The 16,048-nt window shown below is 46.8% G+C and overlaps 1 protein-coding gene across 3 annotated transcripts in view; it reads right to left on the bottom strand.

The window, feature by feature from the left end:
- Window positions 1-583: 583 nt before the first annotated feature.
- Window positions 584-16,048, bottom strand: part of plcg1 (phospholipase C, gamma 1) — a 28,656-nt gene continuing 13,191 nt past the window's right edge. Inside the window, exons 12-33 of one of the 3 annotated variants that reach the window (XM_069140516.1) lie at window positions 15,630-15,715; window positions 15,076-15,196; window positions 14,638-14,806; window positions 14,376-14,498; window positions 13,916-14,017; window positions 13,463-13,650; window positions 11,919-12,119; window positions 11,528-11,647; window positions 11,184-11,364; window positions 10,923-11,000; window positions 10,694-10,797; window positions 10,351-10,444; window positions 10,056-10,128; window positions 9,011-9,174; window positions 6,943-7,039; window positions 6,583-6,807; window positions 6,312-6,460; window positions 5,658-5,772; window positions 4,514-4,675; window positions 4,276-4,364; window positions 3,606-3,874; window positions 584-3,468 (exon numbers count right to left, since the gene is read on the bottom strand). In XM_069140516.1, coding sequence (XP_068996617.1) covers window positions 3,426-3,468; window positions 3,606-3,874; window positions 4,276-4,364; window positions 4,514-4,675; window positions 5,658-5,772; window positions 6,312-6,460; window positions 6,583-6,807; window positions 6,943-7,039; window positions 9,011-9,174; window positions 10,056-10,128; window positions 10,351-10,444; window positions 10,694-10,797; window positions 10,923-11,000; window positions 11,184-11,364; window positions 11,528-11,647; window positions 11,919-12,119; window positions 13,463-13,650; window positions 13,916-14,017; window positions 14,376-14,498; window positions 14,638-14,806; window positions 15,076-15,196; window positions 15,630-15,715 — 2,953 coding nt within the window. In that variant the 3' untranslated portion in view covers window positions 584-3,425. Of the gene's footprint in view, window positions 3,469-3,605; window positions 3,875-3,933; window positions 4,365-4,513; window positions 4,676-5,657; window positions 5,773-6,311; window positions 6,461-6,582; window positions 6,808-6,942; window positions 7,040-9,010; window positions 9,175-10,055; window positions 10,129-10,350; window positions 10,445-10,693; window positions 10,798-10,922; window positions 11,001-11,183; window positions 11,365-11,527; window positions 11,648-11,918; window positions 12,120-13,462; window positions 13,651-13,915; window positions 14,018-14,375; window positions 14,499-14,637; window positions 14,807-15,075; window positions 15,197-15,629; window positions 15,716-16,048 lie in introns of those variants that run through there. The other 2 variants (XM_069140517.1, XM_069140518.1) reach the window with 2 other exon arrangements.

Genomic DNA, 16,048 nt, shown 5'->3' with positions numbered 1-16,048 from the left:
GTGATTCACTTCACCCGTCGGTGGTTTTATTGTTGTGGCCGATTGCCGTACGTTGCCTGTTTTTTTTTTGTTTTTTTTTGTTAACACAACATGCAGCTGCCCACTAAAAAAAAAAAAAAAAAAAAAAAAACCCTCATCCCACCTCAACCGTAATCTACAACGGTCAAACGGGAGCCGACGAGAAAGCCCCTCGTTCAAGCGCTCCGCCTGATATTTGTATTATTGATTCATTTTGTCGATTATTCTCCAAATGTTGTATTTAGTCTGTGGATTTTAACAAACAACAACAACAACAACAACAGGTGCCTTAGCGGCTCAAGGGATTTGAGATTCTGTCCGTAAATTTCAGGCCCCGTTTGATGGATCCTCGGCACTGCAGCGCTCACTCACTTCCTGTGGTGCAGAGTCTGAAGTTCATGAAACCTAGTGTGTGTGTGCGCGCGTGTGTGTGTGTGTGTGTGTGTGTGTGTGTGCGCGCGCTGCAGTTACATCCGACAACTGAACATGACGCACCTCGCTGCAGCGCATTCACATTTCACACAAAAGAAAAACAAAACAAACAAAAAAAAAGACCAAAGTAGTATAAAGTAGTAAGTATTTTTATTTACTTTTCAGGCTTGAATATGTTTCATATGAAAGGCAAAATTAAAAATGAATACTTTTCCTCTCCATAGTTTAGGCACGTTACAGAAAGGCGATTGCAAATGAGACTGTCGCGAACAGAACGGACAAGTTTGGAGAAAAAAAAACAACAACAACAACAACAACAACAAAAAAAAGAGGCAAAAACAAATGACGGTTAAGGGCCCTGCGCACTCCACGCGGGCGTTTTAAGTTATTCTAGTTGATTGGACTCCGTCCCTTTAGAATAAAGTGAAGAGCGGGGTGGGGGTGTGGTGGTGGTGGTGGTGGGGGGGGCGCTTTAAGCGTTCATCGACCGCTGCGGGAGGAAATAAACGTACGGAGGAGGAGCTTCGGGATTAATATCGGGTGAGGGGGGGGGGGTGCAAACGCAAAATATTTTCTGAGGCCTTTAAAAGTATTCGCTCGCCTGACCCTGCTTTTTTTTTGTTTTTTTATATATATATATATATTTATTTTATGTATTTATTTGACCTTAAATCATACCATATGGCTTTTAGGTGCGTCTCGGTGGCCAAACACCGAGCGAGAATATCGAGCTTACAGTATATAGTCGTCACACACAAGCAGAGGAAAAACACTGTTCACTGGTTTACATACGAGCTCCGTCCGCTGGGCTCCCTGAAAGGCGCAACACCGCCTCTGGCGTGAAGCTTTGGACTCAGGGGGGGAGGGCGGAGGGGCGGGGGGGTGGGGGGGGGGGGGGACCGTTCCTCTCCGTCGCAGCTGCAGGAACCCGCACCTTTTAAAAGGACACCGACACCTGCCGTAACCGGACCCCCTCTCTGAACACCCGAGTTAGACGCACTTTAATAAGTAGAACGAGAGCCCGACGTTAGAAACGACAAATCGGTAACTGGAGCATTTCTTTCAGTGTTTTTTTTTTGTTTGTTTTGTTTTTGTTTACACAACAAAGTCTACAATATTTTTTTTTTTATTATTTTTTTTTTTGCATATTTCATTTCAAATAAATTCACGGGCAGCGACGGAACGTAAAGATCCTCGACCGGGATCGTCTCCGGGAAGCGGCACGAACACGCGCACGCGCACACACACACACACACACAAACAAAAAAAAAGGTCCCTTCATGTCTTGGCGACCGCTCTCCCTCGTCGGTCAACGACACCGGACACAACTTCTTCTTTTCTCAAACACAAATTCGACGACAGTTTGGCTTGCAGTAAAAACGCTTTCCACTAGGACCTCAAAACCTTTTATAAATAGCTTCTCAGAAACGCTCAATTTAAAACGGCGACGTTATTTATATCGCCCTTACGTCTGGTTTATTCCAGGAACGGCCAACGGGTTGAAACACTCGAACGGCGTGGCCGGGACGCGGCGGGACTCAACTGTGACTGTAAATAATAATGAACGGGATCGTCTCTCTCGCGGTAACCTGCAGCCCCCCCCCCTCCCTCCCCCACCGGAGGGGGGGGGGGGAACTTTCCCTTCGAGTGACCGGACGAGCCTCGCTGGTAGTAGATAGAAGGAGGGTGGGGGAGGGGGGGGGGGGGGAAAGACAAATCAAAACTACAATTATGATTCACAATCAAGACTACAACCGTGGAACCCCCCCCCCCCCCCCCGGTCCCGCTTCATCACGCGAAGAACTCGGAGAGGGAGACGTGTTTCTGAGGTCGCGGCGGGCCGGCTTGTAAAAACAAAAAAACAAAAAAAAAGCGTGGAATGATGTGCAGTTTTTTTTTTTTTTTTTGTTTTTGTTTTCCCTGGAATGTACTTCAGAAATAAAAACAAAACAAAAAGTGTGTTTGTACGCGTGCGGACTAAACGTACGATGCTGCCCGCTCGCTCGCTGAACGCAAACGGGCTATGACTTCTTCCTGATGCCTTAAGAAAGAAAAAAAAAAAAAAAGAAATTAAAATTTTTTAATATCGCTGCGGGGTTTTAGTACGAGTTAAAACTGAAGGCGCATCATTTTCCTCCGCAAAGCAGAGAAGAGATTAAAAATAGCTGTAGAGAGCCCTCATGTTTGAACACATTAACATAAAAAAAAAAAAGAAAGAAAAGTCACATTACGAATGTTTAAAGGTTTAAATAATTATAATAATTAAAAACATGGAGACAGGAGCTCTTTGAGAGCAGGTCGGCTGCTGCTGTTCTCTGGCCAACAGCGCAGCAGGAATAAATATATATATTTATATAGACGCCAAATAGAGAGGAGCGAAGAAACTTAAGTGGAAACAGTTTCAAACTGATACCTTTTACAGCTCTCCCTGTCTCTCCTCTTAGCCTCCAAACTAAGCAGCTGTTGTGTGCACCGAAAACACGAGCGGGGGACGACCCGCCCCACGAAACGACCGGTCCAGAGCTGGAACTTTTTGTTCTGCTGCGGTTTCTTCTTCCTGTCCTCGGCGGTCGGCTTCCTCTCGGCGACCACCCCCGCCCCTCCAGTGTCCGAGTCCCTCCTCCTCCTCCTCCTCCTCTTCCTCCTCGTCAGGCGAGTGGTGAGGAGGCTGGGCGGCGGGGAGCGAGGAGAGAGGGAGGGAGGGGGGGGGGGGGTTGTGTGTGTGTGTGTGTGTGTGTGTGTGTGTTTTTTGAGGGAGGGGGGAGGGCGTTTGGAGAACGGAGGGAGGGAGAGCTGCCTGAAATGTAGGCCAAAGCGGTGGTGGGCGTTTCCATGGAAACAGTGTTCACAGCAGTCAGTGACATCATCAGTACGGGGAGAGGCGACTGGGTGGGGGTGGTGGTGGTGGTGGTGGTGGTGTGGGGGGGTGGTGGGGGGGGGGGGTGCAACAGAAATGCGTCCTGATTGGCTTGGACTTAGACACGGTTCTCTCCGCCCACTCTGGTTCTCCGCAACATCCTGAAATGAAGACAAAGACAGGAGGATGTCGGGAATCTTCTACGCCTTCAGAACAGCCACGTGAAACACTCCAACCAAAACACACACACACACACACACACACACACACACGCACACGCACACGCACACACACACACCTTCTGTTCTGTGGGTCCATGTGGTCCAGCAGGGCCTCTTGGGACACCCTGAAGTCATCCAGAGGGGACTGGTAGCGGGATTCGAAGGAGCCCTCCCTCCCTCTGTAGGCCACGGCCTGGGCCGGCGACTGCGGCAGAGGGGACATGCCGGAGGACGTCGAGGACACCGAGCTCAGCTCCCCGAAACGTTCCCGCCCCGCTTGGGCCGACACCGACACCGACGCGGCCCCGACGGCGAGGAACGGGCTCAGAACCTCGCCGTTTTCATCCTGAGAGAACGAGGAGCGAGATGGGGTGATTCCCACGGGCGCCGGAGCCCCTCCCCCCCCCGCCCCGCCCGTCCTCCCCCCCCGGGCCTCAATCCGAGCGGCCCGGGGGTTTAAAAATCAAACGGAAGCGCGTCGCGTCGGTACGCTCGGTCGTTTTTAAAAGGAACGCGCGTCTTTTAAGAGGAGGAGAATGAACACATGAACAAACGAGATGCGCTCCAGTGACCGCGCGCGCGTTGTTAACCGGCCACACGTCGGCGTGCGTGGTTCGTCTGGGCCGCTTCACGTTTGTTTGTTTTTGTTTTTTGTTTTTTTCGCGGGGCGAACGAAGTGTCCGTTGACGGCGACGGACACTTCGCGGAGCGGGTTTGGACGAAGCTCGGTGGAGACCGGTGGCTCACCCTGCCCCTGGTGACGTCCATGTGGACCAACAGAGAAGCCAGCTCCAGATCCTCGTTGTAGCTGTTCCTCAGCGGTACCGACCGGTAGCCTGGTGCAACACAAACCACAGCTTCTCATTACAGCGCCGATTTACAGGGAGATTTTTTTTTTTTTTTTTTTTTTCCCCACGTCTCCCCCACCCACCCCTCCACCCCGGGGAGGACACTTTTTTTTTTTTTTTTTTTTTTGAACACGTACCCGTCTTGAGGCCGTGGATGGGAAACGTGGCCTGAGCCAGGAAGTTCTGGTCGTTGAACATGTCGATCTCGTAAACCACGAAACGCAGGAAGGCGAAGGCGGAGTTGCACACCGCGAACTGGAACGGCTTTTTCGGCCAGGTGGGGTTCAGACCGTTGTCAGCTGGAGGAGGACAAACAAAACTGAAGTAGGTCGAGAAATGTATCCGCCGCTGGTGTCATCCCCGTGGTTACCTTCGTCCGGTGACAGCAGAGTGAAAACTACTACTACTACTACTACTACTACTACTGCATAACTGTTTTACACATTAAACTTCAGCCTAATTACACTCAAAAGAAAACCACGTCGTAGCCTTTCAAAGTAAAATCTCTTTGCCTCGGCTCACTGCTCCGCCGGAGGAGCCGGTGCGGAGGAGATCGCCGTAAATGAAAAGTTACACGACTTACTCGGACGAATGAACAGGAGACGATACCGCAAATAAATGCCGCCGCAGTCCGCAGCGAAAAAAAAAAATACACGACCGGCCCGGTTATCGGAGAAATTCTGAGAAGACGCGACTGAAAGTAGAAGAATCGGCAAATCAAATAATGAAAGTGAAACTGAGTAAAGTGAGCGCTCTCATCGCTGATTAATGAGCACAGTCATATTGCATCCATCCGACCGTCCATTATCTGTACCCTGTATCCTGCGCAGGTTCAACCGGAGCCTCCCCCCTCCTCCCCCCGGACAGATCACCGGTCCATCACAGGTCCAGTAATAGTACAAGTTCACGAAAGTAAAATACAAGTCCATTTTGAAAAAAAAAAAAAAAAAAAAAAAAAATCCCCAAACAATCAAAATCTATACGTTAAAAGCATCAAACCGACGAAACGTCGACGACAACGCTTCTTAACCCCCCCCCCCCCCCCTCTCCCCCGACCGTGGAGCCCGATGACATCCGCGCGACGACCGCGTCCACGCCGTGCGATGTTTTTCCCCTTTGTGTTCCCCACACGTGGGCTCAGTTGTTTGCTCGACTTCCTGTTTTTCTAGGAGCAGACGGGAAATGACGCGGAGGCGCACGTGCCCCCGGCGAACGGTCACCCGCTCACTTCTTCGCTTTCGGCCGAGGAGCCGGCGGGTTCAATTTCGAGCAGCGTCTCACCTTCGGAGTCGGTTTTTTGCTTGGCGCTGTCGTACTCGGCGCCGCACACCTCGATCTCTATCAGCGGGCACACGATGCCGCGGCCGTGTTTGGGCAGATGCCGGGCGCCCAAAACCTTCAGGAAAGAAGAAGAGGAACACAGCATGCACCGTTAACGTCTTCACACACACACACACACACTGTGCCCCTGCCACCCAAAACAAAGTGAATCTCCTGTTTCTCTTGGGGGGGGGGGGGGATGATGATGATGATGCTCTCGGCTGTGGAACGACGGTTCCCTGAATCTGGAGGCTTTGACAACGTAAACAGGAAGTACGACTTGAGCTCTGCTTTTTTTTTTTTAGCTTCTGTACCGTGTGGTGCATTTTTTGATAAATCGGTCCCGTTTAAAAGGCAGACGAACTGCCTGTTAAAAAAAAAAATTCCCGTTTGCGGTGGAGAAAATGGACTTTCTATTTGATTTCCAAGTGGATTTATGGACACTTATTCATGATGGACATCGGATGTAATATCATTCTTCGGGGAATAAAGTGACCCTGAATCTAAAAGTATCTGTACCATGTCTGTAACTTCAGGTTTGTGGAAAACACAGCCTCTTTGTGTGTGTGTGTGTGTGTGTGTGTGTGTGTGTGTGTGTGTGTCCCTCTGGCGTACCTCTATCTCCAGGGTGGTTTGTTCGAGGCCCCGCAGTGTGTGTCTGTCAAAGGGGTCGAAGGTGTCGTCCCTCATGATGGGCGGCTGGAGGACGTAGCCGCTCCTGCCGTTCAGCATGAACAGGGCCTGGTTCATCTGCATCGGCTTGTCTGCGGGAGGCCGAAGGAAGGAGGAAAGAGTCGGGAGTGAGAAGAAGGTGAACGGCGTGTCGGCAGCAAAGGCGCATTTCCTGTCCCGGCTGCGCCATCGGCCCCGAAACGGAGGTGGATACCTGCGGTCTGGAAGTTAAGTGCCACCAGCTGGGAGCCGCAGAGCCACATGGGCAGCGGGTCGTAGTTCGAAGAGTCGAGTCTCTGGCCTCTCGGGTAGATCCTGGACAGCTGCAGTCGATTGTACTGCAGGAACTTCTTCCCCTTGATCTTGTTGACGTATTTCTCTGCTTTGGTCTCGGGGAAGGACGACATGTCCCGGAAACAGGCCCGCTCGGTGCCAATCTCTAACGGGGGCAGAGAGGAAAGGACGTCTTTAACCTCCTCCTGTATCGGCACTGGACGCGTTTCCCCTTTATGTGAATGTTGTGAGCTTATAAAAGCGTGCGTTTTCAGTCTTAATGAGCGTGTGTAAATCTTACTTTCTTCATCAAATGGCACTGGCCTGCAGTAGATGACCAGGTCGGACAATTCCAGTGCAATCTTCTTCCTCCTCTCCATCAACTTCCCCTCCTCCAGCTGGGCACAGAGACAAGACACACGGGTGTAAATACAGCAGCTCCAACAGTAACACGCGTCACTTCTCGCTTTGACGCTAGCCTGACGCTTTCCTCTCTCCTCAACAACTGCTGCTCCGGTGGTTGTACGAAACAAAACAAGACAGCTTCCAGGTGTGAGACTTTGTGAGTGTGAGTCTGCTGAAAGACATAACTGATAAACACCATATGTGCACTGTTCAGTCAGTGTTTCCAAAATATAAGTCGCCGGTCTTACAAAGGTAAACACGAGTGCTTCTCCTGTCAGGCATCTTATATATATATATATATATATATATATATATATACAGTTGAAACCAGAAGTTTACATACACTGTGCAAAAAGACACAACACTTTTTTTTCTCACTGTCTGAAGTTAAATCAGACTAAACCTCTCCTGTTTCAGGTCCGTTAGGATTACCAAAATTATTTAACTTTTGCTAAATGTCACAATAATGAGAAAGAGAATATTTTCGAGAATTTTTCATTACTTTCTTCAAGGTCAAAAGTTTACATCCAGTTCCTTAGTATTTAGTGGCATTGCCTTTGAACTGCATGACTTGGGTCAAACGTTTTGGGTATCCTTCCACAAGCTTCTTACAGTACTCTGCTGGAATTCTGGCCCATTCCTCCCGACAGAACTGGTGGAACCGAGTCAGGTTTGTTGGCCGCCTCGCTCGCACACGCCTTTTCAGATCTGCCCACAAATTTTCGATGGGATTCAAGTCAGGGCTTTCTGATGGCCACTCCAAGACATTGACTTTGTTGTCCTCAAGCCACTTTTTAACTATTTTGGCAGTATGCTTCGGGTCATTGTCCATTTGGAAAACCCATTTGCGCCCAAGTTGTAGCTTCCTGGCTGATGTCCTGAGATGTTGCCTTAATATTTCCAGGTAATGTTCTTTCTTCATGATGCCGTCTATTTTATGAAGAGCTCCAGTTCCCGCTGCAGCAAAACAGCCCCACAACATGATGCTGCCACCTCCATGCTTCACAGTTGGGATGGTGTTTTCAGGTCTACAAGCTTCCCCCTTTTTCCTCCAAATGTAACGGTGGTCATTATGGCCAAACAGCTCCACTTTAGTTTCATCAGACCACAGGACATGTCTCCAGAAGTTAAGGTCTTTGTCTTGGTGTCTTTTTGCAAACTGCAATCTGGCTTTTTTTTTTAATGTTTCTTTAGGAGTAATGGCTTCCTTCTTGCTGAGTAGCCTTTCAGCCCATGTCGGTGCAGGACTCGTTTCACTGTGGATAATGACACTTTCTTACCAGCTTCAGCCATCATCTTCACAAGGTCTTTAGCTTTTGTTCTGGGGTTGATTTGCACATGTCGGACCAAAACACGTTCATCTCTGGGACACGGAGCCCGTCTCCTTCCTGAGCGGTGTGATGGCTGGACATTCCCATGTTTATACTTGCGTATAATTGTTTGCACAGATGAACGTGGCACCTTCAAGCATCTGGAAATTGCACCCAAGGATGAACCAGACTTGTGGAGCTCCACGATTCTCTCCCTGATTTCTTGGCTGATTTCTTTTGACTTTCCCATGATTTCAAACAAGGAAGCAGAGTGTTTGAGGTGTGGCCTTAAAATACATCCCCAGGTGTGCCTTCAATTAACTCACATGTTGTCAGTTAACCTATCAGGAGCTTCAAAAGCCATGACATCATCATCTGGGCTTGCCCACGTCGTATAAAGACATAGTACTTTTGGTGTATGTAAACTTTTGACCTCAAAGAAAGTAATATAAAATTCTCTAAGAAATTCTCTTTCTTATTATTGTGACATTTAGCAAAAGTTAAATAATTTTGGTAATCCTAACGGACCTGAAACAGGAGAGGTTTAGTCTGATTTAACTTCAGACAGTGAGAAAAAAAAGTGTTGTGTGTCTTTTTGCACAGTGTATGTAAACTTCTGGTTTCAACTGTATATATATATATGTGTGTATTTACCTTGGCCTCTGACGTCACGGTGACCTCCCGAATCTTCACCACCCACTCCTTGAGTTCTTCTTGACTGCTGGCAGCGACGTCCAGCACCGGGCCCGTCCGCATGGAGGTATTTGACGCCAGGGAGAAGACGTGAGGTCTGCTGCCCTTTCCATCAAGACGCACAACTGAAGCGAGGACACAGGAAAAGGAAAACAGGAATGAAGAGGACAAATAGGGTTTCCATTTCCCATTTTAAACTTCCTTCTTGACATTTTTTTTTTATTTTTTTTTTTTATTTGACTTGCAACAAAAACAAACTGAAGCTATTATAAAACATACAAAAATAAATTCATCCGAATATAAATAGCAAGAAAAAAACAAAACAATCCTTTATCTGTAACGCCTCTTTCAACTTGACTGAATCGGTTGAAACCTCTGTCAGCTATAATTTGATTGGACGTCGTATCATCGGGGTCAGAGGCAAACGGGGTCAAAGTTCAAATAATGTGACTGCAGCAGCGATAAGCAGACAACACAAACAGAAGCCCTGCCTCAAAGTTCAGCGTCATCACTTTCTCCTCAGGAAAGCACCGGCTTTTAGGAAGCCTTGGAGGAAATATATATCACAAAGATATAATAATATCTTTCTCATGCTACCACTAGATGGAGCCGGTGAGCCAGCACAGGGACACCCGACTCCGGTATTAACTGTGGTTTAGCAGAGGCACCAACAATGCATGACGGCATGTGCCAGCACTAATGGGTGTGTATTGACTGGACTAGAGGACGTCAATAAAACCACAGACGCGGCGCTGTTAGAAAAGCATGAGTAATGACAAAACCAAATGAAGAAGAATTAATAATAGAAGAGGCTGATAATGGGTGAAAGGGACAGTAGAGTGAGTGATGGCTCGGCCGTTTTGAAAATGAAAACAAGCAGTTGGGAGATTTTTGTGCGCGCATGCATATGACGGCCAGAAAAAGGAGGCTGCCTTCAGGCAAGGTGACGAGCTGTTCTAAAGCCCTGCAGCAGAGTCGAACAGGAAGTGGAGTGGCCTCCACTCACCAATCTGACAGGAAGACACGTCCACACTTCCTCTCAGCAGATCTCCCAGAGGGCTGCTTTCTGTCATCTCCTGCTTTATAAAAAAAAAAAAAAAAAAAAAAAAAAAAAAAGAAGAGAGGGATTATTAAAGAGGCTGTCACTCTGTCTGAAGTTATGATCCGCAGTACATGCGTATCTCCGTGAGGGTGAACGACTGACAGATGAGTGACGAGGCCCGACCTCCCCGTGGAGGGAGCGGGTGTTCTCATTTCACTGAAAACACAATACTCTCTCATTTAGTGGGTTTGATCCTCACAGTTCTGTCGGGCTCCGCCGCTGACGGACTGATCTCCTCCACGTAGTTTGCGGGAAACCACAGCTGCTTCTTCCCTCCGCAGTCACCCTTCCACCTGAGAGGAAAAAGAGGTGGGGGAAGACGGGTTAAGAAGAGAGGCGGATGTGTTTTTCGTAAATATTTTTGAACACCGATGCCAACACTGATACAATAAAAATACATTTCAAGCTAAAAACCACAGTCCCACACCTGTATCATTCACCCACTTCATACACCCTGGCTCTGTCACACCACATGAATGTGATCAGTCTAAATGGATAATTCAAGAATGACTTCCTGAATAGATTGAATGGCTCTCGCTCACCATCCTCCTTCCTGTTTGTCCACATTAGAGATGATGGCGTTCTTGGTGAAGGAGAGCTCATCATCTCTCTGAGCTTTGTAGTCGTACATGGCTCTCACCGTGCACTAGAAAGACAAGACAGACGAGGAAAAGGGCTCTGAAGCGCTTGTTCACTGTTCATATATGCAGGTCAAAGTGCGAGCGATGCGGAGTTCAACTACATGTGAACTTCTCCACACTGGACACTCACCTTAAATGTTGGCATTTGATTAGCCTCCACGTAAAAGCCTGGATTCCTGCCCTCATACAGTGACCCGTAGTCTGGCTCCTGTTGGACAACACACTTTTATGTTCAAAAGGTCTTTTCATTGGGGATTTTACGAGACTGAAAACCACAAGATAGCACGAAACACTACCACATTTTTCGGTAATTTGATTATTCACCCAGATAACATTTCCTGTTTATTTATATGTACAAAATGTGTTGTAGACTGTATAGTGTAATACTCACAGCAGTGCCTATCTTCTCCAGTGTGTCCTCATTGATGGGATAGCGCAGTTTCATTTTGCGGTACAGAGAGTGCCTCTCATAGTGGCTGATGAGATCTACAAGGCTGTCAAACTCTGAAGTGCCCAGCACCACAGTCTGACCCTCCTGCTGTACACGACAGTGCTTTATCTTACCCTCGGCCCTTTGAAGAAAACACAAGAGACGGCTCCGCTAAGAAACTCGGACGTAACGTATAATTTTCTGGGATTTTGAATCATTGTTCCTCCTCAACAGTCATCCTGGTGAATTAGAAAGAAGCGAGATAGAAATGATTAAGATCCAACGCGGCGACACAACTTGGTTACCTGAATGAAATTGCAAAGGAGTTGGGTTCTGTTCTCTTCCTGACAAGGAAAGCCCCGTCACGAGGAACCCTCATCAGCATGTTCTCTGCATGGCTCCTGGAGAGGGTGGCATGGTACCACCTGGAATACACAGCATGAGAAGACAATTGATAGATAATTGCAGCGATGCAGCTTTTTCATTCGAGACAAGGACTCCAGAAACTGGTCTAAAATGTAAACTAGTAGTAATAAAATGTTATTTAGAGTTTAAGCAAAATGAGTAAATCTCTAGTTTCTGAAATGAAGTGGCAACCCTAAAAAAAACAAAAAAAAAAAAAAAACATCACTGAAGGACCTCGGTGCTTCAGAATACTAAATTGTCTGCCGTCTGTGTGAATACTTGTGGACTCACTCTTTGCTCTCGTGGGCATTGGTCTGAGGCACCGGCTCAGTCAGTTTCATCTCAAACTCGTTGCAGCGCAGCGCCACCAGCTGGTAGTGGTTGATCAGGGCAAACAGCGTGTCGAACACCAGGTTGTCAGTCAGGTAGAACTTGGGGCTGCCTGCCTCCTGACGAGAGTGAATACGACAGTGCTGCACCCGTCCCGAACGCCTGTCGTGTGGATGGCAGGATGGAGAGAAAGAGGAGGTGAGAGATTTACAATTTTAAAAACGTTCACCTGCACTAACGTTTCAGTTTGTTTTATAGGTTAACAAGTAAAACCTTGATAAGCTTTTACATTCTGCCCTCTGAGAGTATCTGTACAATGTTCCCATACATTGTGTGTAAATAACACGCACGCGCACACGCACGCACACGCACACGCACACGCACACACACACTCTCTTATCAACGCCGTCATCTGTTAGAGCAGCAGAAGCAGTGGCTGTAACACAAAGCTCAAAGAGGCTGTTTTTTCCTACTTGGAGTCCTAACTCAAGTCAAACCTGAAGTTACAGACATGATAGAGACACTTTTCGATTCAGGGTCATTTTATTCCCCGAAGATGATGTTACATCCGATGTCCATCATGAATAAGTGTCCATAAATCCATTTGGAAATCAAATAGAAAGTCCATTTTTCCACTGTAAATGGGAATTTTTTAACAGGCAGTTCGTCTGCCTTTTAATGGGACCGATTTATCAAAAAGGCACCACACGGTACAGAAGCTAAAAAAGCAGAGCTCAAGTCGTAGCTCACAGCTAACCGATGCCATGGTCACGTCGTACTTCCTGTTTACATTGTCAAAGATTAAGATTGGCTGTGAGGTACCTCCAACTCACACTTGAGTGTAAGCATTAGCAGACAGAAGGTTACTGATCACACTTCAGACCGTGACAACAACCATGTTCGATCAGTGATGGAGAAATTGACATCAATTGATCTGCCAGTGCGTCACTCTGCTACTTGCATGAATCAAGCCCGCACAACACGTGGCATGAGTTTACCGACACACGGTACTTTCCACTAATGCATACAGAATACCACAGACCTGGGGCTTTACGTGCATTAACGAGGTTAGGTTAGGTTAGGTAGTTAATTTTTTCCGCTACAGCAGCATACAGAAGCAATAAGATAGTAATAGAACAATAGAAAAGCAATAACGTAGCAGTAAAAAAATATAAATATAAAATGCACAGTATATACAGTACAGTATATATCTATATATATTATATACAAACAACCAAGAAACACAGTCAACAGTGTTATTGTTATGCGATGGATTTTGCCAGAGGTGAGTTAACTAATTATTCAAACTTTGATATGTGACTGTGGTATTTTCAAAATGCAAACATAAATTGCACAATTCTAAAGAATATCTCCAATCAATGCGAGAGTTTTAATGTTAACATCCATTTCCTTTCAATATCCTTAATTTCCCCTGTATTCTCTGTACTGTAAAACGTCTTCAAAGTTCACAGATATCATGAGTGCAAAAACTGTATGTACTCTACCAAAAAGACAGTGTGTAGTCCCCCACAAACGTCTCACTCTCCCGGACCAGGAAGGAACCATCAGGAGCTCCGGTCTCCAGGCAGTACTCGGACAGCAGCCTCTCGGCTATCTGCCGCCCATCTCGCCCGGCACCGAGCTTTCCGTGGAACCATTTCTCTGTCACATGCTGGTCCATGCCATTGGACACCTGGTACGTTAAAGGAGAGAGGGAGCCGTACGTCAACTCGCAGCATTTCTGTTGTGTCCGCATTCAGTAAACTGCACCGGGTTTAATACTGGCACCTCCTCCTTTCCCTCTGGATCAGTTCCAGGTACAGACCTTTGAGTATTACAAACCAAAACTGACAGCAACCTACTATATTTCAAAAATACTGCATATGAATTAAGTGCAATGTCATGTACAAGATCAAAATCAAGTCCGTGTGTTTCAACTACAGATCCGGTATACTAACCTCTCTGTGCTCCTCCTCATCATCGTTACCCTGGTTACTGGAGGTCTCTTCTGAGTAGTAGATCTTACTGCTCGTCAGGACGAAGAAATGAGGGTACCACTCCTGGGGGGGAGGATGAGGGGAGAAAGATGGTTTGTTCGAATGCTTGGATTAAATATTAAAAAGATCCATATGTCGCACTGAAATGTGGCCTAAGTACACAAGGACAAAGCATTCAATAGTCCGAGAGAAACTGTACATGGAGTCAAGAAAGCGAGATATAAAAATGAATGCTAAACAGATAGAAGTGCGAAGCTGCAAGGTGATGATTTCTCTTTGCTTTATAATAACTACAAACACATATAAACAACACATAAAACAGGCTAGATATAGAAGCTACTTCTTCCTTGCAGCCCATTTCAGTCCGAATATTCTTTCTCATGACGCATCCAGAATCCAATTACACAGTGAGCATGCTTACATGGTTAATGGGATCTTCCAGGTACAGGATGCCATTTTTGATGGAGTTGCTGATATCATTCTCTGAGTAGGGAGTGGAGGTGGACACCTCCTCATAGGCACTGCCCTCTGCAAGCTTCTTATGCTGCAGCAGATGAAGGGACAGAACGGTGAAAATACAGTGAGAAACATAACGCTTTCTGGAACACTGCATACATACTAGTCTTAGTTTCCTCGCAGCACAATGGCACAAACAGTCATATGAATTCTCATGACTCCCTGACCTTGATGAGGATCTTCCTCTTGAGCTGGTTGGGTGACGGCAGGCCATCTGCTGCGATATCCACCGCCTTGGTCAGAAGCATGTCTCCGAACACCTTCTTAAAGTAAGTGGCCATATTCCTCTGCTGCACGATACTACAGTGGTCCTCAATGGACAGGATGATGGGATATCTGCATAAGGACCACAAGATTAGGATTTAGAAGAGCTAGAAGAGCTGCAACTTCAAAGACATTTCATCTTCATCTGTGCTTTGGCGGAACTTTCTGATCTTATTTTCTTACACACAATAATGATTTATGTCACTGTAGCCTGTCTAGATGGTTTCCGCTGACATTTCTTGGTGCCATCTCTTCAGATTTGTCATCTCTTTTCCTTTTATCATCTCATCTCCACCAACGGCTATAAAAAGAAGCAATGTTTTGACCTCATGGACACTCACTCAGAAGTGACGAAGGCGTGCTCTTTGATGGTGGTCAAGACATCACAAAACTTGATCTTTGTTGTGAGGGTGTGTCCGTGGTAGATGACGGGCATTCCGTCTGGACCATCCCAGCAGTCCACTGAAAGTAAACACACAAAGGTTTGTTACGTCATTTAATCTACCATACTGCAACAAAGAAGGACGAAAGCCTGCATGAATGCACATGAATTGTAGAAACACAGACGCAATTTATGAACTTTAAGCTTCATGACGCACAAGATTGTTTCACGTTAGTTTACTATTGTTTGAGGTGATGTGACTTGTACACAACAAAGCAAGCCGGTCCTATTGATAGAAAACCTGCTTGACAAGGATTTGGTGGAGACAAGATAAAGCCTTGTTATGCAACAGTAAGAGTGTGCGTGGGTAAGGGTGTGGCGGCTGCATCATAAGTAGAGCTGTGAGGGATAAGAAGAGGGGTATGACAGTAAATTAGAAGGTTGAAAGTCAGGTGGTGGTGATTTACTGTACGTGGGCACGACTCTAATGTGTGTGAATGTGTGTTTACCCACATTCGATACAGCGGCAGCCCATCCTCAGACAGCGAGCGTACGCCTCCAGGGACGACTCGCTGGAAAACTGGTCTCCCGTCAGGTAGCTAAAAATAAGCACGTTAACGTCAGTATGTACACAAAACACGCTCACATCTGAACAGTCTCTCAAAGGATTTGCATGTCAGGGACTACACAACAAACACAACACACTTTCTATGGCGGTAGCATAAACACACGGACGCCACCGTATCAAAAGGGGTCTTTCTCTTTTGTTGACTGGAGTAAATACTTGTTAATCATACAGTTGGGCAATTCAAACATAATCAAAGCAACATGGGAAATTTTCATTCCGCTGCTCCAGCGAGTATTGTTTCACATCTCGTACAGAAGGTTATCATTTGAACTGCCTTTGACACACTTTTCAATGGGAGGAAAAA

The sequence above is a fragment of the Embiotoca jacksoni genome, unplaced genomic scaffold (assembly GCF_022577435.1).
Source record: "Embiotoca jacksoni isolate LCO1_2020_lvr unplaced genomic scaffold, fEmbJac1.0.p SCAF_9, whole genome shotgun sequence".
In the NCBI taxonomy this organism is placed as follows: domain Eukaryota; kingdom Metazoa; phylum Chordata; class Actinopteri; family Embiotocidae; genus Embiotoca; species Embiotoca jacksoni.
This window is presented reverse-complemented; position numbering and strand designations above follow the sequence as displayed.